The sequence below is a fragment of the Parasteatoda tepidariorum genome, chromosome X1 (genome assembly GCF_043381705.1).
Source record: "Parasteatoda tepidariorum isolate YZ-2023 chromosome X1, CAS_Ptep_4.0, whole genome shotgun sequence".
In the NCBI taxonomy this organism is placed as follows: domain Eukaryota; kingdom Metazoa; phylum Arthropoda; class Arachnida; order Araneae; family Theridiidae; genus Parasteatoda; species Parasteatoda tepidariorum.
The window spans coordinates 17991801-18017140 of record NC_092214.1 but is presented as its reverse complement, the minus strand read 5'-3'; the positions used below and the strand labels follow the sequence as shown (position 1 = coordinate 18017140).

General features: G+C 29.6%; 1 protein-coding gene across 1 annotated transcript in view; it reads left to right on the top strand.

Annotated features, from left to right (window-relative positions):
• The window catches only part of LOC107455465 (synapsin), a 283672-nt gene that overhangs the window by 92555 nt on the left and 165777 nt on the right, over positions 1-25340 (top strand). The window contains exons 3-5 of the mRNA XM_071187941.1: positions 2751-2941; positions 5789-6041; positions 24486-24543. Of these exons, the coding sequence (XP_071044042.1) occupies positions 24535-24543 (9 nt within the window). The 5' untranslated portion in view covers positions 2751-2941; positions 5789-6041; positions 24486-24534. The remainder of the gene's footprint in view (positions 1-2750; positions 2942-5788; positions 6042-24485; positions 24544-25340) is intronic.

The window sequence follows — 25340 nt, the reverse complement described above, 5'->3', positions numbered from 1 at the left end:
TGCTACTTATCTATATATACATATATATATATAGTAACTAAGGGATAATATAAATGCTATATCATTTTAAAAGTTTCCCTTAAATAATTAAAGTCCCTTCTCGGTTTTAAGGAGGGCCCATGAAGCAAAACTGGTGTTGAATATGTTAATTGAATACAATGAAAGAATTTAAACAGTATTTATTGCGATGCGTTATACATTAGTCCAACGCTCATGAATTTTTTTTTTCTTCATTAAATGCAATGGTTGTTCTCAGTCAATAAAAGCAACTTATTAGGCGTTCAATATTCAGATGTGTCTATGAACGAAGAATTAAATAAATTACACACCATTTCAGTAAAAATGATTAAATAGCAATTTATTTAACTATTGCCTTACCATGTTCGACCAAAACAGTCAAATAACCATAAAAAAGATAGCATTCAAACTGTTAAGTGTGAGAAAAAAAGTTTATTGATTGTTCTTCCCTAATACTGTATAAAAATTTTATCGCGCCAATTAGGCCCACCTAATGAAGTCACTCAGTTTCTTGCAGATGGGTATATATTATAACCGAAAGGGGTAATTGGTCAATCATATGACAAGCTGAACAGTGGTTCGAATCCCAGGGTTGATACCGCGATATTTCTTCCATTTCTTGAACAAATGAGTGATTTATTTATTGTTTCTTACAAGATGGCAATGTCATACTTAAAGGTATGAACAATCTTATTACAAGACACTAAAATCCCCTTCTTTTTATTTTTTTGAACGTAGCAACAAAAAATGTGAAAATATATTAAACTTGGAAAGTTTCAAATTATAATTAAAGTCGAATTTCGGAAAAGGAAAGGTTGGGAAAAATTTCTTTGATGAGTCCTAGAAGTTAAAACTTTTGACAACAGAAGGAAAACACAAAAAATGATTGAAGAATATTCTTCTAAAAGTTTGAAAAAATAAATTAAACCGTAATTTTTGTTTTGTGTGAAGTTACATATTTTATTTAAATTTATTTCCTAAAATAGATTGCTACAATAAAAGGCAAAGTAAGTTCAAAGAACAAAGAGAGTATGCTGGGAATTTCTAACCTAAGTAATGGGAGAGAGGTTTGTAATTTTTTAAAATTTGTTTTGAAGGGGATTCAAAATTGCCGAAAACATGTCTACGAAATATTTGAACGGCTCGTTTTTAGATTTTGCTTTAGTTTAAAAATAAAGCCGTTTTAAGTTTCAGAAATAGATTTTTTTTTTAATTTGCTCTAAAATGCTTAAATTATTATGAAATTAATTCTATATACATGGTGATGTATGTAAAAAGTAAAATTCACAGTAAGAGACTCGAGTGCTTTCTTTGTTAAACTAATTGGGCCATAGATTTAAGTGCTTTTCTCTAAAGATTGTTGAGTGAATTACGTAGCTCTGTTCTTTATAACATTTCTACAGCGCAAATGTTTGAACAACAAATTCTCAAATAGTAACAATTTTTTTCAAAGAATAAAATAAAATAAATTGTAATAACCTTTCGACACCATTGATAGCAGTGAATGTTAATATTAAGTTATCACGAAGGACACTAGAGAGGAATGAGGGCAGTAAAAGGTGTATTGCTTTGAAGTGCGCATAAGAAATTTTAAAAACAGCTGTAGAGATTTTCATTTGCTAGGAAGAAGGTAACTTAGCCGGTGGTCGTACAGATACTGCTTTATAAAAATAAAAGGTTAAAGCTGTAAGAAGAAAACCATGTCCGTTCGTTTCTTTACTGTGTTGATTCCAGTAATAAACAAAAATATCTCTCAATTAAATCTTTTTTGCAGAATATTGCTCACTTAAACAGCAGAAAAATGTATTTCTATGAAAACATTTTTTTTTCGTAACATTAGAAAGCTAGTAACTTTTAACTCATTATAAACATACAATTTTTGCATATTTAATATTATAATTTTGACGATGACTTGGATGCCAGCATCGAATCGTGCTCACGACTAGCTGTCATCAAGACGAATTGTGCGCGATGAATTGTCCCACAACGAGTTGCGGATGACGATTTGACGCCATATGCCAGTTGAGGTTGGGATGAAAAGGATTGATGCGCTTTTCACTAGCTCGACAGCAGTATTGGTCATGCAAGAAGAAATAAAAGAATATTAACTGAGCAGCTGTATATCAATTAATTCCATTTCTTCGGGAGAAATGATGAGAACGATGGCTATGGATAGTTCATCGTCGATTTCTTGGATCTTTGGAGCTAGAATCAAAGATCAACGGTATTTCGAATTGTTGACAAAGTTAAGAAATGCAATCAAATCGAAAAATCCGATAAACTTTTAAATAGATACATTCTGCTAACCGACAACACTCGACCACCCACAGCCGAGGCAATATTCTAAATCGTTCATCTAGTTAACTTCCACATCTACAATAAGCTTTAAAAAACAAACCGGGAACAGCAGGCTCAAACAGACGACGAAATCAATTTTGTGCGTACGCAGCTAATCCAAACAGCAGCCATTTTTTTTCTTTTTGAGCATGGCATCGTGCGAACAAATATCTAAACAAATGCGAAAAACTTTTGACTTTCATTAAATTTTGTGACATACTTGATATTTTGCCCTATTTTCTCTTACCAGTTACTGGCTAAATATTTTTACATATCTATTTATACAGGTTTTCAACTTACCGGTTAATCATTGGTAGAATTTATATTGTTTAAGAAGTATATAACTGCTCTAAAAATATGTAATTAATTTTGCTTATAATTTTTTTTTCTTTCAGGTACTCAAAAATATAGTAGAGAAGTCTTCTCTTCGGAGAAACTAATTTAACGCACAATTCCTCTTTATCAACTTCCAAGACGGATCCGAAACTCCCACCCGGCGCCAAAATTTCGTTCTCAAGCTTTAAACAGAGTTTCGCCTCCACTACAAGTTACTTAAGGAGGCGATTCTCTTCTGGCGATCTTTCAGGTACGGAAAAATTTCCTTTGTTTTTAATGTACTGGGGGCTTAAAAAATGCTGATTTTTTAAATTTATTTTCATAATGAAATAAATTGTGCGAAGCTTACTTAAAAGTTATAGCAATGTATTTCTCGTTCATTAGAATAGAGGTGTAATTTCATATTTTTAAAATACGCTTATGTCCACAAATTAAGGATAATTCAGAATTACTTGGAAATTGAACTCTAAAGTAAAAATTTCCCCTGTAGAATTATCACACACATTTTGAAGAAAAATATACAGCTTACAGGTATTTGTATACAGAAAATTATCAGGTTACACAGATAGTACTCAATGACGAGAGTATAAAAGAGGAGCATATAAGGAAAGGTTGCTAAGAAGTGAAATTTCTGTAAGCCGCTCAGAGGACGCGTGCGGATGATTTTTAACGTGCTAGATAAGCCACCTGTAATATGAGAGCTGAAGTATTCGAAGAACTTTGAATTGCCACAGTGTAAACAGTAGGCTTTGGTACCGGTTCCAAGTCAATGGAAATTTTGGTAGACATAACAGTACAGGTCACCCCTAAGTTACAACGCCAAATGAAGAGTGGTATTTGGCAGTGACTGTTAAAAAGGAAGCAGACGGAGCACAGTATGTGACCCATCTCGCCAGGTATCTGCAGCCAAGGGTACCACAGTTTCAAGGCAAACTTTTAACAGATGTTTGGGAAATATTGCTCTATATTTTCGCAAGACTGTCAAATGTGCTCAGCTCATGGCAACTCACTGTCGCTAGCGATTTGCCTGGAGTATAGAACATACAATGCGGAACATCGTTACAGTAAGCTTGCGTGATGTTTTCCGACGAGCCCATGTTTAGCTTGCAGACCGATTAACTTCGAACTTTCATATAGAGAACGCCAGGTATACGTTACCACCAAGACAACGTCAATGAACAACACTGTTATGGTGGTGCATGATTTCTCGCTTGTGGTAGAATTATACTGGGCTCCATAAAAAATCTGCATGCTGAAATTAGAATCATGACAGGCCAAATTTATAAGGATATCATTCTGGAACAATATATAAGTTTATATAAGGTTGCCATGGGCACAGAGTTTGTGTTTATGGATGACAACGTCTTTCCTTACCGAAGAAACATCGCAAATGAATACCTTTCAATCTGTTTGGAATAGACAGCGTTCTCACCTGACTTGAATCCAATAACACATGCTTAGACGACGAGTTGCATCCGGTCAACCATATCCTATATGTGTTCCGGAATTTTGGAGAGCGCTCTTTGCTGAGTGGAGTAATCATTCCTAAGACCAACTAGATAATTTGGTACTCAGCATTGTACGAAATGTATTTCATTGCATGGGAGACGTACAATGTATTAAACATCAAACTAACTACGTGATATTAAGTTTTTATTAAAGAGATATTTTTGATAATTGGCTTCAGGGAGAAAAAAACGTAGTTTTTAGGAATGGTATCATACATGCACTATCTTTTTTTGCTACGTATCGTTTGTTTAATAAATAGACTGTATGATTAAGTCAGGTTTGTTTTGTATCTGAAACTTTATTTGACGGAGCTGGTATTATATTCAATTTATGGAAATGAGTGTAAGTATTTTCTTCATTAAAAATATCACATTCAGTCATATCTTTCATTATAAAAGTGAAGAAACACGAATAATTGAATAATTGCATGAAAATCCTCTAGTTGCATTCTATGAATGAATATTTTATTTGTCTTCTTACAAATAATAAATTAGGAAAAAATCTCAATATTTTTAGACGACAAAAATGTAATATATGTAATTAATGTTTTTTCTTCACAAATTATTTTCGGAAAAATGATTTTTATTATTATGTGCAGCAATTTGTACTATTGGTTCTATAAAAATAGTCACAACAGCACAAGTCAAAACAAGGTTGAAATATCGAAATTTGAATATTTAAAAACTCATCAAAATAACAATTTTAACCAGCATTTTTTTAGATCACAGCTATGAAACTAAAACTTTAAAAAAAAAAGAAAAAAATTTTTTTTCCTTAAGTTTTTTTACTTAGCACTAAATTGGGCTTTAAATGGGCTAAATTGGGCACTAAGTTAAACTTTAACACTAAATTGAGCTTATACACTTATAATAGAAAAGATCATACACATTCACACCATTTGCGAATTATTTTCGCTACTTTAAACATCAATTTTGGCGTGCTTCGGATATTGTCAGTAGACTGTTGTCTTCGACACTGCTATACATCTACTGTAACAAAAGTTTGCTGTTAAGAAGTGCATGTATGTTTTTAGTTGCGTAATAAGGATAATGATATTTTAATATTTATTTATTTGTCAACTGTAATTAGATTATTTTACTATACATAATTTGAACCCACTTCTATTCTGTTACGCCTAATTCAAAATCTTCTTAATATTATCCCTGTGTTCTTAGTAGGTTTGATTTGCAATCTAGTATTATTTTAAAAATTAGCTTAGTTCATCTTAATATAGTGTGGAGCACTCATCTATAGTGTATAGTGAATCCCAATTTAATGATTCATAATTAAAAAGGTATATTGAATTAATTTGTGTATCATATCGCATCATTACAACAAATTTTAGTGTTACTGAACCCTAAAAATAGTGATAACTCATTAAAATCGAAAGTACTGTTCAGTAAGAAATTTGGTGCAAAGTAGTTGCCGTAATTTTTGGTGTTGTGATTTTAATATTGATTTTTTTGGTGTTGTGTTGTGAATACTTTTCACGATTTATTCCAGACTTGTTAGAAAGTGACGTATAAAATATTTTCGAAATCCGTAAAGCAAACTAAGTCTAAACTGGTTATTTTATGTGATCTTTCAGGTGAGCTCGGGGATGATCAGGAACGGATCGAGCAGACTGAAGATGGTGTACCAATTCAACAATCTCAAGAACCGGATCTTGCCCTTCATGTCCGGCAAGGAACTACTATTAGTGCTCCAACGTCACCTTCCAAAAATGTGCCAGCTTTCCAACAGAGAGCTAATTCTGTGACAGCCGGTTCCTTAGTAAAAGCTCCATCAGCCAAAGATAAACATAAAACACTTTTAGTTATTGATGATCAGCATACTGATTGGTGAGTTTAAATCCTCTATAAACAGGCCATTGATTGATAAATAGGTTTTTTTTAACTAAATATTAAATTAAGAACTAATATGGGCTTAATCATTCCGCGATTATGAATTTTTGAATGAAAGAAAACTAATGACATTCATTAAAAATTTTCTGTTAAATTGGAGTTTAAATTTTCCGAAATATAAATTTATTTCTTATTTTCTTTTCTTACAGTAAGGATGGAATAGTAAATCAGAAAAGATAGACCGTTCAAATTAAATACCCGACCTTTTTTTTTTGTAAAGACTAATCTAGCATTAATATTAAGAAAAATTTTGATTTTCCTTTCTTAGTTCACAAACAGAAACTGAGAAAAAATCTTTGTTTTTATCTGAAAAAAATTCAAAATTTTCTTAAACTTCAATGGAAAAATTTGAGAAAGTATTATATGCTAAAAATTAGATTATATGCATCGATAAGCGAATGGAAATCGGAGACAATCCATTATGTAAATTAAAATAGCTCGAAGTAAAGTAAACTACATACCGTTAGAACGTACAACATAACTAATGATTATTTATGTCCTCATACCTCAAAAGCCTTTGATTTCTAAACATTTTATTCACTGAATATTTTGATAAATATCAAAATCTCACCAAGCTCTTACCTAATTGCACTTTAATTCAAAACCTGGGGAGAGTTATTAATTTAAAAGCTTTAAGTAGCTACAACGATTTGATAAGACTTACAAAATGAAAATATCCATTTTATATACGTTGAAATAAATTGTTTGATGATAGCCACATTATTACTCTTAATTTGAATTTTTTAAGATATATATATATATAGCACTCAATTTAACCAAAACTTCATTTTGAAGAAAATATAATGTTAACTGCGTTGTTTTCCCCTCCCAAACCAATGATGAATGATTAATAAATATCTTATTTAAACCGTTGAATCGTTATTGATACTGTGAAGATAATTTTAAATAAATTCGCTAACATTTTAGACAATGATTTCATCGTATAGATTGCTACACAAAAAGAAATAACTGGTTACCAATCCAGAAAAAAAAACTGAATTAACCATAATATATATATATATATATATGAGTTCAAAATGAAGAATAAAACAAAGAAAAATTATAGACATATAAAAAGAAAGGGGGGTGAATAATAAGTAAAAAAATAACATACAACNTAGGATTACATGACATATATATATATATATATATATACGTTTACAAATGTTAATTTACATACTACGAACTGTTTTTAATATGCCAATTTAATTATTGTATGCAGCTGATAATTTGTGTTCACTTTTTTAAATTTATGCTAAATTTTAGCGTAGTCTCTAAAGTGTTTATTAAAAAATATAAATTTTGAATAAAAAAATATATTTTAAGGTAATAAAGTTCAAATAGTTTTTCCTGCAAACTATAATTTATAGATTTAAGTTATAGTTTTGAACTGAAACTATTTCTAGGAGCCTTTATGAAGCGTGGAAAGTATTATTATGTTTTTGTATGCAAATATAATGCATTTCAAACTAAACTGGTAAATGCTCGCAAATATTTTTAATAAATGATGAACTGTGTGCAATGAAATTGTAGATTTTTATTCCAGCTAAAAATTACTTTTATCTGCCTAAAAGAAGCAGAAATACTCTCTCTACATTTTCAAAGCGGTGGAAAAGATTTGGAAACCGGTGGAAAAACAAGGAAAATATGGAAATCGATTTCTATTTTTTTTTATTTTTACAATACTGGTAGTCACTTTCCAAAAAATCAATAGTCTCATTGTAAAATAAGTTATCGAAGTTTTAAACTGTCAAATCTTGTATCGAACTTTTGTTGTTGTTGTTGAATTCTTGTAAAAACATTGAAATTCAATAAACGCTGAGCATTTTTCGATTGTAAACAAACAACTGGTGAGTTATTTTGCAAGTAACCTTCAAACAACGTTTAGTATTTGCAGCACGAATAAAAATTCAATTAACACTAGGATTCTTTTGAATAAATAATTCTTTTGATAATTGAATTTTAGTTTTGAATACTGAGTTTATACCTTCATAATTGATACATTTTAAGGAAAACGCATTTTATGACATTTTCATCATTTGAATATATTATTATCAGGAAGAGAAGTAACAAACCAAAATTGTTTTTAAGATCTTTTTAGATGCATTTAAAACTAAGTAATATAATTACAGTATGACTAGTATTGAACTTGGACAAAAAGTAAGACCAAATATTTTTATCTCACACTAATTTTGCAAGACGTTATAATTCACAAAAGTTCAATGAAAATTCAAAATTGATCATAATTAAAGGCACTCAAGAATTTTATGGTTTTCTTACTGCATAAGAAGAGCCACTTTATTCATCACACTTGAACCCGATGAATTTTTCTGATTAGACTATCTCAGAGACAAGAATTTGTGCTGAACCTCATATTTTAGAATCCCTAAAATAATTCATTTGCGAGGAATAAGATCAGTAAATGTGCTGTGACTCATAGCAGAAAATTTTGCGAAATGTTTACATCAGCACTGCATAAGAGCAAAATGAAAAGTTATAAACATGTTGTAGGTTGTAACATTTCAATGTAAGAAACATATCTTTTAATTCGATGAAATACAAAATAAAAACAACAAGCAAGGAAACACTAAAGTAATAAATTGAACGAGTCACTTTTGAATCTCTAGGATCATGTCAAGTGTTCAGAGAAATGAATTCATATATTTTGTAAAATAATGAAAGAAAAATAAAGAGAAAAATGAGCTAAAACTATGAAAAAGTGAAACTTCAAAAAGATAAAGAGTGTAAAGTATTACTATGATAAAATATCTTCAACTATAAGTAAAGAAACAGTTAGTTTTTTCAGGAATTTTTAAAATTATTTAAACTATTAGCGTTTTGAATTTCGGCAAGGAGAAAATTAAGGCATTTTGGTGATAAATACAGAAAACTTTTACGAAAAATGTCGTTAGGATTTGGTACGAAATAAATCTCTTTAGATCACTTCTTTTAGTCATTTCTTCTACTAGTCATTTCCTTTTTATTATAAACGTTAGGTTTTTCAAAAAAATGTAGACATAGTTTGTAAAAAAAAATACCTATTGGTAATATGTTGAGTAACTGGTACACTGTAAAAAATGACTGAAAATATGTTTTCTGAAATGAATGTTCGTATTTCTGAACACTAAAAATGGTGGCAACAATTTGACACCAAAGTAGTGCTTCACTGAGTGTTTTATTACACTAAGAACCAAGATGATTTCTGGAGTAGCGAAATGCCTAGAATGTGTTCACTGCTTTTGGTGTTAAGACATACCCTGAAATTAAAAATTATATAGATATATATATAAATAAATACAAGAAAACACGAAGAAAGTTAAGAAAAACATAAAGTTTCATTTATTGCGCTTAAGTTTGCAATTAAACAGAACTCATTAGATAAGTTCAAAATGAAGAAAAAAACAAAGAAAAATTATAGACATATGAAGAAAAAAAAAGAGGGGGGGGGGGAATAATAAGTAAAAAAATAACAAACAACAGTTTAAAAAAAAAAAGGGATGAAATTTTATCTCAAAAACCGGAAAAAAAATATAATCTTTTCTTCAGCCCACACGATTATATCCGCAAAACAGAGTGCTTTCTGATATTGTATCGATAAAGCCGAAGCAAAATATATTAATACAATAGTGTGAGGAGTACTCAAAAAAATTTTTTATAGAAATAACAACAAATAAAATAGATCACAAAAAGTAAAAATAACATGTAAAAACAGAAAATGAAATAAAATAAAAAGAAAAAACATTAAAAAGGGGACTATAAAGCGAGTAGCAAAATCAGATCAACTTACATGGACAGAAAATTTTTCAAGAATGATTTAAAAATGTTTTCNAGTTTGTTCATTTTTTACTTAGTAAAAATTTAATAAATTTGTCTCGAACACTAAGTAGTTTATTTTTGTTAGTTAAATAATCCCTTCCCCAAGCAGATACGCCATAATAAATATGCATAGTATAAAGTTAGTTGCTTTAAATTTGAAATCATAGAATATGCTCAAGATAAATCTTAAAAAGCATAAATATTTTCAAGCTTAGCTGAAAATTTTGCAGTGATATTTGAATAACCATTAAAATAAAACTGTCTTGTGTCCAAATTATTTCTTGGCACCATGCAATGTAGGGAAAAATTTAAAAAAATATAGTCACTGGCCTAGGCCGTTTTTAACAGTGGATACTTTTAAAACATGTGTCCATTTCCTAAAATAATTAAAACCTTTTAACGAAAAGAAATTAATAAGATTTAAATTTTTCCCTTGTAACATTTCTAAAAATCTGGCAAGCATTAAAAAATTCAGTTTCTTTACATAGGAATTAAATGCATAACAAAATCTACAAAAGCAACTTTCTTAAAAAGTAATCATTTGTATAAGATTTTTTAAGTTCGAGATTACACCTTTAAAATCATTATTTTCTTAATCTATATTATTTTCACTTTCGCTTCTAAACTCTAGTTACAGTTATACAAGAAAGAGTAAGTATTAGTTTCTTTTGTATTATTTATAACACATCTGATTATATATATGCACTTTAGAGTGAGTCAGAAAAGAAACTTTTTCAAGGGTTTAATTTTATTAATACTAATCGAATAATATAGATTTTGAATTACGAAATCACACAGAAGAACCTTCTTTTTCTGAAATAACATATTTTTTTCGATGGATTCAGATTATTGACCTTAGCTGCAATATAGGGAATAGCTGCAATCTGGAAAAATATGGTTCCAAATGTTAATACTGAAGTTAGGACCTCTAAAGTTTGGAGTCTTTAATGTTAATTTAACTTTCTGTTCTCAGTCTCTTGGTAAGTTTTAAAGCGGATGAAAAATTTGGCACACAATTATAAAATTTGTTTAGACAAAAAATTTTTCTTGAACAAATTTTTTTTAAAAATAATTTTTAGTTAAGGATAAAGCCCCAAAATTTTGTGACCAACCGCATTAATATGACAATGTAGTCACCATTACGCATAGGCCGCCTTTACTTCCCAGGCAAGCTAGTAGCCAATGATCTATATAGCTTGGTGGGCTTTATGCCACCACTGGGGATCGATCCCCACTACTTTACAACAACAGTTTTGTGCCTCAACCACAGAGAAATTGCGACATATTTTACTTAATGATGATCGAAAAAAATATTCAACTGTAAACAAATTTTACACCATTTTAAACAGCTAAATATTAAGTTTGAGCTAATGGGTTGAATAGTTGCTGAGTTATGAAATTTGATAATATTTGATAATTCTATTTCTCAAAAACTGCTTGGCCAATTTCGTTTAACATTTTTATTTTGTCATTTAAACTTATATCGTTTAAAATGGTGCAAAAATTTGTATGCCTTTTGTTCAATATTTTTTTTCATCATTATTATATAAAATAATAAATATGTATAATAAAAAACTATTAAAAGTTATTTGTACTAAGAATTATCTTTGAATAAACGATTTTATAACTAGGTGCGTTTTTACGATTTATAACAAAGAATCTCAATATGAAATAGATATTAAGAAAACTATCGACCGCTTTCCTTACTGAATTATTGGAACCAAATTTTCTAGATCGCGAATAATGTTTTGATATTGAAAAAATTAAATCTGTAGTAAAATATGAATATTTATTCAGAGAAAGTACGTTTTTTGTCTGACTTTGTAGCTTAATATATAGTTATCATGAATTAATTATCATATTTGGAGTCGACACTTTTTTTGTGAAAATCCCTGAGAGTAAGCTTTTACATAGCTTCAAAGCATATTATTTAAAAATCGCATTATTTTTTGGTGCATACAAACCAAAATTATGAATGAATCCTTTTCATTTTTAAAATACCAATGATTGCTTATTAGCCTATGCTCTCTTCTTAGTTATTAATATGAATATTAAATTCAATTATAATAAAACTTTCAGACATTGGTTCACATAATTGAAATGATGTTTCAACAATACAATAATTAATATATATAGTTAATTGAAACGAAATTTGGAAATAACGAAAACGAAATTTGGAACAACGTTAAAACTAATACATCGAAGTCGTTTTCACGATACAATTAAATTAAGATGCATTAATACATAAATTCATTAAATAAAATTAGTTTTTACCATTACCGAGAGAATATTAACATAAATATGAATTATGCTTAATTGGCAGAATACAAGCGGAAAGAAATGAAATACTATAAAATTATTTAAAACAACTCACACATATATACAAATTTAGATAAAATGCAGAAAAAATTATATTTATTACACATTTAAAAATATAAATACCTTGCGTAAAATATAACAGATTTGCTTAAGTAACGATGCTTTTTTCAACTTGTACCTTTTTGTACTTGATTACTTGTACCAACCTTGTACTTGAATTCGTAACCAACTATTTTGTACTTGATTACTTGTGCCAACCTTGTACTTATATTTGGGACCAACCTGTTTGTATTTGATTAAAAAACCAACTTAAACTTGAAAACTGACGATTTCAAATTTTCGCCAACATTGAAGTTTTTGGAAGTGAAAATAAATCAAAATAATCCACGAAAGGTGTTAATGAACTTAATATCGGTATCCTTTTCATTGGTGTTTGAATTTAACTACACTGCTTGTAGTGCATAAGTTTGCCGTTAAATAGAAATAAAGTGTTCCTTCATGCGATATTTTTGGTTGTTCAGCACATAATTCGGAGGAATATTACAGTACAGCTATGCAGCAGTATAATACACAGAAGAGTAATTACATTATGACCACCTTGCTAACAACCTGTAGGACCACCTTTAGCCCTCAAAACTGCTAGCACCCGCAGTGGCATTGATTCCACAAGGTGCTGATAAGTAGTCTGAGGTATCTGGTACCAAGCGCTCACCAACTGGTCCTGCAATTCCCTCACATTGCGAGGGGGTAGCGTGGCAGCACGAATTTGGTTTTCCAAGTAGGACCACAAATGCTCTATTGGATTAAGGTCAGGTGAATTTGGGGGCCAAGACATGACTTGAAAGTCACTGGAATGTTCCTCGAACCAATCCATGACGATTCGACCCTTATGACATGGTGCATTATCCTGTTGGTAAACACCATCCCCCGCAGGAAAAACTGTTGCCATGAATGGGTGAACCTGGTCTGCAACTATGTTCAAGTAGCTTACAGACGTCAGGGATTGTTCTATGAGGATTATGGGTCCTAATGTGCCCCATGAAAACATTGTTCCTGAGCGAGAAACCATGAAAACCTGGGCGAGTCCATTGTTATAGATGGAGGGTGGTCATAATGAAATGGCTCTTCGGTGCAGTTTGTTCATTTTTTACTTCGTAAAAATTTAATAAATTTGTCTCGAACACTAAGTAGTTTATTTCTGTTAGTTAAATAATCCCTTCCCCAAGCAGATACGCCATAATAAATATGCATAGTATAAAGTTAGTTGCTTTAAATTTGAAATCATAGAATATGCTCAAGATAAATCTTAAAAAGCATAAATATTTTCAAGCTTAGCTGAAAATTTTGCAGTGATATTTGAATAACCATTAAAATAAAACTGTCTTGTGTCCAAATTATTTCTTGGCACCATGCAATGTAGGGAAAAATTTAAAAAAATATAGTCACTGGCCTAGGCCGTTTTTAACAGTGGATACTTTTAAAACATGTGTCCATTTCCTAAAATAATTAAAACCTTTTAACGAAAAGAAATTAATAAGATTTAAATTTTTCCCTTGTAACATTTCTAAAAATCTGGCAAGCATTAAAAAATTCAGTTTCTTTACATAGGAATTAAATGCATAACAAAATCTACAAAAGCAACTTTCTTAAAAAGTAATCATTTGTATAAGATTTTTTAAGTTCGAGATTACACCTTTAAAATCATTATTTTCTTAATCTATATTATTTTCACTTTCGCTTCTAAACTCTAGTTACAGTTATACAAGAAAGAGTAAGTATTAGTTTCTTTTGTATTATTTATAACACATCTGATCACTATCCTAAATTTAAGAGCCGTTAATGCCTTGACTTAGTGCCAAAATTGTTTGAATACTTTTTAATAAACGATGTAGAAAACAAATTTTAATAGAAAAGATAACTTCTGACATCATTTAATTTTGGCATAGCACCAACTTCTTAGCTAACTTTTTTTTTATCTAGATCGATTTCAGCTGAAAACATTTTCCAAAAAGTTATTTTCTTAGAAAAAAAGAAAGATTCTTTAGAGCAAATGAAATTTTCAAAAATTTAATTTTTGATTTTTTTTCAATTAATTAAAAATACTCAATGTTTTAAACTCTGTAAAGATAGTCCATGTAGCGAAATTTTCTGCAAAGTATGTCAAATTTTAATTTACGTTTTACAGTGCATAAATTAGAAAAAAAAATTTGAAAACCTTCATGAGCTTTGATCAAAGGATATAGTAAATAAGATTATTACGTATTAAAATGTTGTCTAAATAATTCGAGAATTCGAACTAAAGTTCTGCATAAATTAATGCTGATTAATTTTTGTACGCGATTTTTACGTTACGATTTTTAAGAAGTCAAACGCGGAAAGGTACTGCCTCTAAATAACCAATCTGGTATATACACCGAAGAACCATTACATTATGAGCACCCTCCATGTATAACAATGGGCTCGCCCAGGTTTTCATGGTTTCTCGCCCAGGAAAAATGTTTTCATGGGGCACATTAGGACCCATAATCCTCATAGAACAATCCCTGACGTCTGTAAGCTACTTGAACATAGTTGCAGACCAGGTTCACCCATTCATGGCAACAGTTTTTCCTGCGGGGGATGGTGTTTACCAACAGGATAATGCACCATGTCATAAGGGTCGAATCGTCGAGGAACATTCCAGTGACTTTCAAGTCATGTCTTGGCCCCCAAATTCACCTGACCTTAATCCAATAAAGCATTTGTGGTCCTACTTGGAAAACCAAATTCGTGCTGCCACGCTACCCCCTCGCAATGTGAAGGAATTGCAGGACCAGTTGGTGAGCGCTTGGTACCAGATACCTCAGACTACCTATCAGCACTTCGTGGAATCAATGCCAATGCAGGTACTAGCAGTTTTGAGGGCTAAAGGTGGTCCTACATGTTATTAGCAGAGTGGTCATAATGTAATGGCTCTTCGGTGTATATCTAGTATACGAGAGTATCTATACCAGAGTATACCAGATATATATATCCAGTATATCCGCTTTATATATAATAGTATAATATATAAAGTTATAACTTTTAGAGATAATTCTTTAGTTTTGGAATGTGTACGAATCTATAATGTATAATAATCAATCTAATAATTTATAATCTATTACAAAATATAATCCTTTTAAATTTAATAGAACTCATTAATTTATATAAACTAAAATTCAATCCTATATTTTAATTATTAATGATTAATAATGTAACATGAGTAAGAATTTGTAAAACGATACGTAATTTTACTGCAGCTTTCATGATATTTATTTTTACTCTTTTACAATAAGTTAGTTTTTTTTGTTTAATAAACTCTTGTCTTGCCTAATTAACCCGCTTCATCATTTTCAAACGTTCACTACCATTACAAATATCACATAGCTATATAACTTTTAATTTGCTGACATCATTTGTGCTAATCATTAGCAAAAATATTTACAAATTAATTACTGATTAAGATATCTCTGAAAAATATTTCACGACTTTTGCACTTTTATACATTTTATAAAAAATACTATTGTTGGGTAAAACAATTCCCAATTTGTTGAAACTTTTTTTTTCATATAAATTTTCAATTCAACTGGCATTTTTGAAAGTTGAAGTACATAAATTTGAAATAGAAATACATATAAAGATGAGTCTGTCTGTGATATATAAATTTACATTTCATAGCGATATTCTCGAGGCGAAAATCTTTTTCCTGTTCCAGGGAACTAGCTTTAAACTCAGAACATTTCCTTTTTTTTTTTTTTTACTGCACATTTTTACTTTCCCCACCTCAAATGAAATTCTTACTTTTGAGAAGTATCACTGAACCTGTTTTCTATGCAAATTCTTGTTGTAGAGGAATAAGATTGAGTTATTTTAGGATTATTTTGAAACAAAAGATTACGCAGTAATACAAAGAATTTATTGGTTTGAAATTATTTGTGATATTTTTGTGTCCTTGCCTACTTTCAGTTCTTTTTAATCCATAAATATTTTTTAACTTAAATAATTTTTATACGTGGGGAAATATCTAAGGAAATCTGACGAAGTAACAATGAAAAAAGCGGGACAGGAAATAACAAAATCCGTTTGATCATCTGATGAAACTTATGCCGAGCGTTTTCTTTCCTCTTTGTTTCCTCAGACACTTAAGCAAGATTTTTATTATCTCACAGATCGAATTCGCAAGAATTTAATAAGTTTTTCGTTATTACTTTGTTTAAATAAAAACTGCCGACCCCAAATGTACATACTTAAGCTTTTAAGAAAATTTTAAATATATATATAAAGGATTATGATTACGAAATACCCAATATACGCTTTTGAACAATATTTCCAGTAGCACCTGCAAAGATGAACTGAAAAAATACTGAAATGAAACAGCCAAAACATCGAGAAATTCTTTTGTGTACAACGAGTATTTGTACCTACAGAAAGAAAAAATGCAAGTTACGGTAATTTTCCATGAGTTCCCACAGAAAAAAATACTGTAACATGATTTGTAACATGAGTATAGATATTTCCTGTACGTACAGAAATTTTTTAGCAACTTTTGATGTCAGACTTTACTTGTTATATTACGGAATTGTTGTTTTCGTAAACCGAAAATTTTTCTACAACATTGCCGTAAGAAGTTTTTGGTATTGAAAGTAAAAAAAAATATTAGCAAGCTTTTTTATAAAATAGTATTATATAATTTTCACGCAGAAGTAAAATTTTTGTACTATGTTACAATTTTCAATGAAGAAACATTTCTTTAAATTAATATTGCCTATTCCTTAAGTTGTAGCGCACAAAAAAAGAGCACCCTGAATAACTTTTAATCTAATTACCAAATCTTCTCGTTCTGGGACTCAATCTCAAATATGCTAAGTGACCTCAGATATGCTAATTAATTAGTGCAGACGATATTCTAAGTTATGAAATCAGACACGAATTTTGATTAACACAACTTTTTAAAATCCGATTTCTCATAAAATATTCTTAATCAAATTTGTATTTTCCAAGTAAAATTACTTTCTATAAAATAATGTAAAAAATTGCATATTTCAATTTTTTTTCAACTCTTATTTAATAAAATAATAAAAAATAATAAATATTTACTAAAAGTTAGTTTCACGTGGATTGTCTTTGGATAAAAAATATTACTTATTAATGTAAAATTAACATTAAGGGGTCTAAACTTTGACCTATTTTCCTGACTAAATTATTTAGATCATATTTCCTAAATTGGTCGGATAATAGTCAAAATTTCAATTGACGTTGGCGTTGAATCCTGCTTGCAGTTGTCAGAAAACTGTAAAAAAAATTCTAAGTCATTCTTTTCAACTTAAGATTTGACATTTGCCTCAATCTAACCATGTTCTTTTAATTATTACTCAATAGTCTCCCTTATCACACATTTATTTCATTTTTCAGTCTAAACTATTTATTCGCAATGTTTTGTGTCTTTTGAACTTTTCCATTATCCACTTTCTATTGCTATTGCATCACATAGGTTTGTTGGGTTACTCTTTTCTTGAGTAAAACACAATGAGGCTTAGCATATGTGATTTATTGATGTGCCTTTTTCCCCACATTTCTTTAATAATTAAGACCAAGACCCACACGTATATAGTAATAAGGAGGTACCTTTAGTTAAAGATTAGTTATTTATTAATTTACAAAGGAGGAAAGAAAGGAGGAAACGCTACACTTTAGAACCATTTATTTCTCTACTCTTTATTCCTCGACAAAAGATGCTTACAAAACATCTCTTTTTTTAAATTCTTGCTCAAAACATTGCATTGAAATGGCTCTTAAACTTCAGGAGCCGTCCTTGTGCTAAGAACGAATTGCACAAACCCATTCGTTCCTTTCCTTTTTTTCAAGAAACTAAATTGAGCTTGAAATTTTTTATGTGACTTAAAACAATTATAATACCAGAACTGTTTTAGGTTTGCCGTGAATAGATTGATTATTTCAAAAGTATAAAGTCTATTTTCTGCCCTTAGTCATCTAAAACAGAAGTACCATACGGTGAACTCGTCTCTTGAGTTAAAATGGTAGAGATACCCCCATAAAATCTGGCCGCATTTTTTAAGCAATTCACGTTAAAAAAAAATTGAAATTTATGAAATAATTTTGTAAGATATTTTTGTGGTTTTTCATTTTTGGCCAAAGAATATTTAATTAAATATTCTTGTTGATTAGCTCTAATATTTTTTTCTGAACATTCCATATTAAGACATCATTTTTTCACAAGAATAAGTTTATTTTCCAGCAAAATGAATATATCCTCTATTTAAAAAAATAATGAAAAAAATAAGCATATAAAAATTTTTAAAGCATATGCATGAAAAAAATCCTGCGCTACTTTGTAATGGATTAGATTATATATAATCTCATAAAAACAAGATGGAAAGAGTATCTAATGGACGAGACTTGTAATTATGTCTTCCTAGAAAACTCAATTGAAGTTTGAAGATTCGTCTATGGTACATGTTAGAAAAAAAAGCTCTATATTTTACTCGCCTTAAAGTTTCAAAACATGCATAAATAAAAAAGTTTATCTTTTGAAAAGTAAAGAAGAAGCACTGAAAAATATTTGAAGCAGTAAAAAAAAAAAAAACTGAGACATAAAACATACTTCTGGCCAAAGTTGGAAAAGTTATAGCAATCTGTTTGGTTGGGGAAGTGCAAAAGTCAATATTAGGAGTCTTCAAGATTTTGTGCCAGAGGGCCGCCGCAATAAAATCGAAAATCTTGCTGGCCACACATCTGTTAGAAAACACAGTTTGGCAAAGAAATTTTTAAGGATAAAGGAGATAATTTTAGTGTTGGTTGCTAATTTTTAGTTTTTTATTTTTATTTCCCTTGCATGTTTGCATTTCGTTAAAATTTGAAATAATGTTTAAGTGGAATCAATTTATTTCGAGCATTTTTGTTAATTTCTGAAACAGATAAAATATGTCTGACGCAGAGATCTACTAAGCCTACTAAATTGGAAAAAAAATTAGAAAATGAATGATAATCATTTCAAACTAAATTTGTAGTTTGACATTTAAGCTACAATATCATGTGAAATAAGAGCAGTTGATATTTTGAAATAATCCTTTGTTCTTTGACTGAATTAGTCCAATAAATTATTATTACTCTCACGTAAAGAGTAAAAATATTATAAATTAGAAACTTTATTTAAGCATCAGATGCATTTTCTTACTACTAGTTTATCATTTGGAACATTTAACATTCTATGGCTTTTTTCACTTTCTTATCCAATAATTATTTTAAACTGACTGCCAAGATTCGACGGGCTATTAAGGTTTCAGGAGTCACTGCTGACTCGCCAGCCGCGCGTAGAAGATCCCTTGCCTGTATCTTTTAAAAAATGATAAACTAGTTATTTTAATTAGTGAATGATATACTATTTATTTTTATTAATATGCTAGTTATGCCGGTAAATTGAATTACAACAGAGAAGAATATAATAAAGTGAATTAGCACAGTGAAGAATATTATAAAACGAGTTATGGCAAAACAAGTAAAGAAGTAATGAAGAAAAAAGTTTGATTTTAAATTAATTTAAACTTCCTTCGACATTAGGGGGGTGATTTATCATTTAAAAAACTCGGGCGCAAAAGATAAGCTTTATAATTTTTATCATTACTAATTATATACGTAATATTGCGTCAATTAATATCATTTCAATAGGATATGCTATATTAAGAAGTAATTGCAATTGTGTCAGTTTTATATCTTATTATATTGGCGCTTTCAAAGGTGGGACGTACGCTTAAAAATGTAAAAAGTGCTGATAAATCAATCAAAAAATAGAAGCTTGCAAAATTGTTTAAATGTTCCTTTCAATTTATTATCAAAAATGAGAGCTAAGAGGATTTTATATCAAAATACATTATAATAATTGCTCTCAAAAAGTTGGGACCGTTATTGTATGAAGCTCCTAACTTTTCTAACACATTTATTATCTTGAAAAATATCTTGATTAATTATCCTGAAAATTATTATACTGACAATTGAAATTCGTTTTATGAATTAAGGTTGTCATAAAGTCATTCAAATTAACAGTAATCCGAAGTATTTTTATAGTTTTCTTTATAATAGTATCTTTCACAATAAGTAAATTAAATTGTAAACCAATAAAACTGATAGCACGGAATTAATGTGTGACTAACGTGATAACTAGATTAGTTCTTATAAAGTTTAGCTGTGATTAAGAAGTTAGTGATCAGATTTATCTACTAAGTACTTTTTCGTGACCTTGTAATTAGCTAATAGCAGACACAGCCACACTCCCATTTGTATAGTATTTGATTACTAAAGTTAATTTATACGCGAGAAAAAGAAACACGAAATAATTTCCTGAAACTAAAAGACAATTAATTCAGAAAACTATTGTGCCCCATGTGTCAGCAAATTTCATTAAGTATATCAATAATTAAAAACGTTATAATATTATTTATAGAAATAAAAAATATTTATTAGAGGGATTACTCAAATAATGGCCTAAATAAATTACCCTCTATCCTGAATTCACTGTTTTAAAAAAGGTTTTTCTTGATTTTAATATATTATCGGTAATTAATTTTATCAAGAGGAAGGAAAAGCAATGTTGTTTGTAACAATGTCTCAAGTATTATTACAACCACATAAATGTTTCATATGTTCTCAAATAATATCAGTATTTGTGATTTAAAAGATGAGATAATCGTAGATGTATGGTAAACATTTAAAAAAAATCAAAGATGAAAAAAAAATTTAAATATTCCATGCCCAGTTACAAAATACTTTGTTACAATTTTCTACATTGATTAAAAAAACATTTTCATGTTTGAAACGATGTCTCACAACCATAACAATATATTTGAGACCTGCTCAGAAAACAACAGCAACACGAAATCTTCTATAAAGTAGAATCACTGAAGAAACATGTCTAAATGTTTGAAACTAGCTCATCAAAAATCATTTCAAGGGGTGATTGACCTGTATCACCCCATAAGTATTCTTTGTTGGAAATACAAATTTCAGCACGTAAGACTTAAGATCAATACAACATTTTATGGGATTTATATATATATAATGGGATTATTCATATATTATGGGATTTACCCATATATTATATCAATTTTGGAATACTTCAATAAAGCATTACAAAAATAGCGGCTTTTTAATTTGCCAAAACAGTTTATTACTTTTGATTTGCCTTGGTTTTATTCAAATCAGATGGTATATAAGACGAATAAAAAAGGGAATAATATATGAATTTATGATGTTCTATTTGAATCTGAAGACTTACTAAAATTTTCATTACGTCATTGAAAATAACACTTATGAACACAGGCAGAAAGAATTATTTTTTTCTAACAAAAAACTTATTTTTTAATTTTGTATTCGGTATCGAATCGGACAACACTCACGGTGAATATTATTTTAAACAAATAATAACAATGCATTTTAAACAAATAAAAATCCTCAAAATTATTAACTTAATATATACCTGACACAAAAGCATCTTGGTTTTGTAATCTTTTTCTCATTTATAACAGTATCAGTTCGTAATTGATACTGAAAAATTGATTGTTACTCATTTACTTTCTATAAAAAGTAATATTCTATTACCCGGTGATTTTCTATAAAATCGTCTTCGACAAACAACGTATTTCTGTGCTCCATCATTAAGCTTTTTCCTAAAATAAAACATAAAGCACGTCATATTTTTATGGAAACTATTTTAAGAAAAAAGCGTAATGAGACAATGTTTAAGCATTTTGACAAAACCGGAAGCGAGATATTTCTTACAAAACTAAACGAACAAAAATTTTCATCTAACCCATTAAGATTTTAAAAAATATACTTTGCGACAACGATTTAATAAGGTATCGTTAAGTAAGTGATAGTGTGTTTATTTTCCTTCCTGTCTCAAGCTAGAATGTTAGCTCTTGATATAAGAAAATAAAGTAAAGTTAAAAGTAGGATAAAGAAAACATAAGTCTATTTACTGTTTAGAGTTTAGTAAAGAGTTTCAGATATTTATTAGACGAGAGTTTTGTTTAAAATTGCTTTCCCCCTTTCAATTTATAAGCTTTCTAAGAGTTTTTTTAATATTTAAAGTTTTTTTAACATTTTAAATAGTTTTTTCTTTCATGAACTTTCAAAATCCACGAACTTTTTTGTCCATTTGTGAAAATCTTTTTTTAATTTTATATTCATCTATTTTTCAATCTACAATTATTATATTATTTAAAATGATGCTTAAACGTTTTTTTTTTCAAATATGAAAAATTTGTCTACACGAAATCATTCCTTCTATCATAAATAATACTGTACATCCTTTACTCTTATTCATAAGTATTAATCGTGATAAACTGATACTTTATTAATTAGAACTGATACAAATAAGAAACCTTAATTGGGCAATCTCTTGGATGCAGAGGAGGTATTTTATTTCAACTCTTTACATCTGCCATTTATTTAATCGTTTATAAAAAAATTCATTTTTATTACTACTATTTATATGAATTGGAAAAATTACATTCATGTAAAAGGAGATAGGATTATTATTATATTTTTAATGCAGCAAAAAATCATATATTTTTTATTCTCAGCAAAAATAAACATTTCTCTGAGAAATAGATCTGCAAAAAGAAAAGTAATCGCAGTTATTTCCACACATTTTCCTTCAATGCAAGACTACTCACTTAGAAATTGGATATCATTTCTCAGAGATGTCAGAAGTCACGTAGGAAAATCTTTTTTATACTTGCCAATGCAATTCCCATATGCTAGATTTTAACATTCATAAATCAAATGCTATTCTATAGAACGAATTGAAAATGGCAAATCTTTTTGTGTCCACATCAAAAAGAGTGTGATTAAACGAAGTGTTATTTATTTATCAAAATAAATAGTTTTACATAAAAGCAGATATATATATATATNATATTTCTTCACATGTGTCTTAAGGGAAGGCCTCGGCACGGGTTACCATAAACAAGAAATTTGATCCTTTAGTACATCAAACGTAATGGCATCTTTCTTATTTTCATCCACTGCACAATTTATGTTCGTGACCTTGGACTACTAAATTGATTCGTGCTGAGGTCTTCTTTCTTCTAGGAAGTGTTGCTTAAGGCCGGCCGTACTACTAAAAGTCAAATACAAAAAAGTAGCCTTTATGTGAAAGTTGTCAATGATCGAAGAATTAGTAATGTTGCTCAGGGATCTTCAAGCTGTCGAGTGATTAAAGTTTGTAGCCTCTCTTGTAAAATACAGAGGGCAGACAGAAATGCTTATGAGGAGAAGGTGATTCTTGAGATGGCCAGGCCCATTCAAAATTCTGAAATTTGCAAAGAAATCTATCGGGGGAGGTGCATGGGAATGGAATAGGGAATAAGTCTGGATCACATTTTTCCTGCATCATTAACAGTTTCGTTATTTTAAGCAAATTTTTTTGTTGTCCTGACTATGGGGGAAGAATTTTGATTGGCCAGCCGATAAACCCTCTCGTTTTCATATATATCATAATGACTGGGAGTCCACCGGAAGAAATTCAATCAACCATAGTTGATAAGTTCATCGATTTCTTGTTTTGTTTTCTCTACACGATTCGACTAGCTGCTTTAAGAAGAGCGAAGTGAGAAGATGGCTGACTGCGAATCAACAAGGAACCCAGCATGATTTAGAGATGAAAATACTGCTTCTTGATTGCCTCCATCTCAGCTTCTAAGTTTGTGACCAACCCTCTTCTCTTTTTGCAGTCACTTCTGCATGTCTCTTCGATGATAATTTATTATCAAGGAACACATCTTTTTTGCATAGATCTTAATTTTCATATCTAATGATCACTGAGTGTTCTTTGATTGGCAAAGTAAAAAGTCGGTACTTTGTATTGAAAAGGAATAAGCCAAAGCTTTAGAAAATTACTTCGTAACTTAAAATATTGTCTGCACTAATTAATTAACTCATTGAACTTAAGAATCCTAGTAAGCGAAAATCCTATCGTTAGAACAAAAGTTATTAAGATCGCATTTTTCTTCTTGCATTGCACACACTTATTTTGAAGAATTTTCTGAAGAGATTGTATGATAATCAGTATTATCAATCATTAAAATTATTTCATTTTTCTGTGTACTGTACATAGACTGATGAGCAGTAGCGATTGTTATTTGAGTGTTATTATTTTCTACAATTAAAACAAACCATTTAATAACAAAAGTTTTCTATCCTTTAATTTAGGTCGAAATACTTCCGTGGGAAAAGAATTCATGGAGATTGGGATATCCGTATGGAGCAGGTATGTTATTTTTATATCTCATAAAACAAATATAAAAATGATAATCATTAACAGATAGGTAAACTACTAGTTACATTTAAAAGTTGATACCGGTTATATTTAATGAAGGAGACAAAAAATCTATTTTTAATTAAATATGAATTTTTGTTTATCGTAAAAAAATTCTTTTAAAGAGATTGGAAAAGTTATTTTTACTTTAATTTCGAGAAAATAATTTATTCTACAATTTGCTACCCTTATAAACTCCTTTCTTTAATGCGGTTTTGACAAAGATTTTGAAAATCTATATTAAAGATAATGATTATGAGACATTCGTTTTTAAATAAACGGAATAAGCGAAAGAAAATATGTAAATACAGACATAGAAGGGAAACACTGCTAAAAAAATTTCGATTAAAAATTTATTAGTATTTAATGTTGTTGTTGCTTCTCATGCTACTTGACAATATCAGAAAGCTTGTTTGGTGAAACAATGCTAGTTTAAGGCAGAGGGTGCGTTTCTTGTATTTCATTAGCGCCATCTTTGGCCAAGAATACTACTTCAGCCACTCACACTTCACAACCCGTTTACAGAGTGGACCCATTCATACTTAAATTCATTCATCCACGGATCGTAGTTTTGACATGAACCAGAAAACGACCAATATCCAATTCAGAAACCCTAGAGGCATAATTTGTTATGAGAACGTGGAGGATTTTGTAACCCAACAGACTTAACGTGCCCCAGTCACCATTTACTATACTTCGGCCGGTGAGGATCGAACCCACGACTTCTTGGAATTGAGCCCAACGCCCTG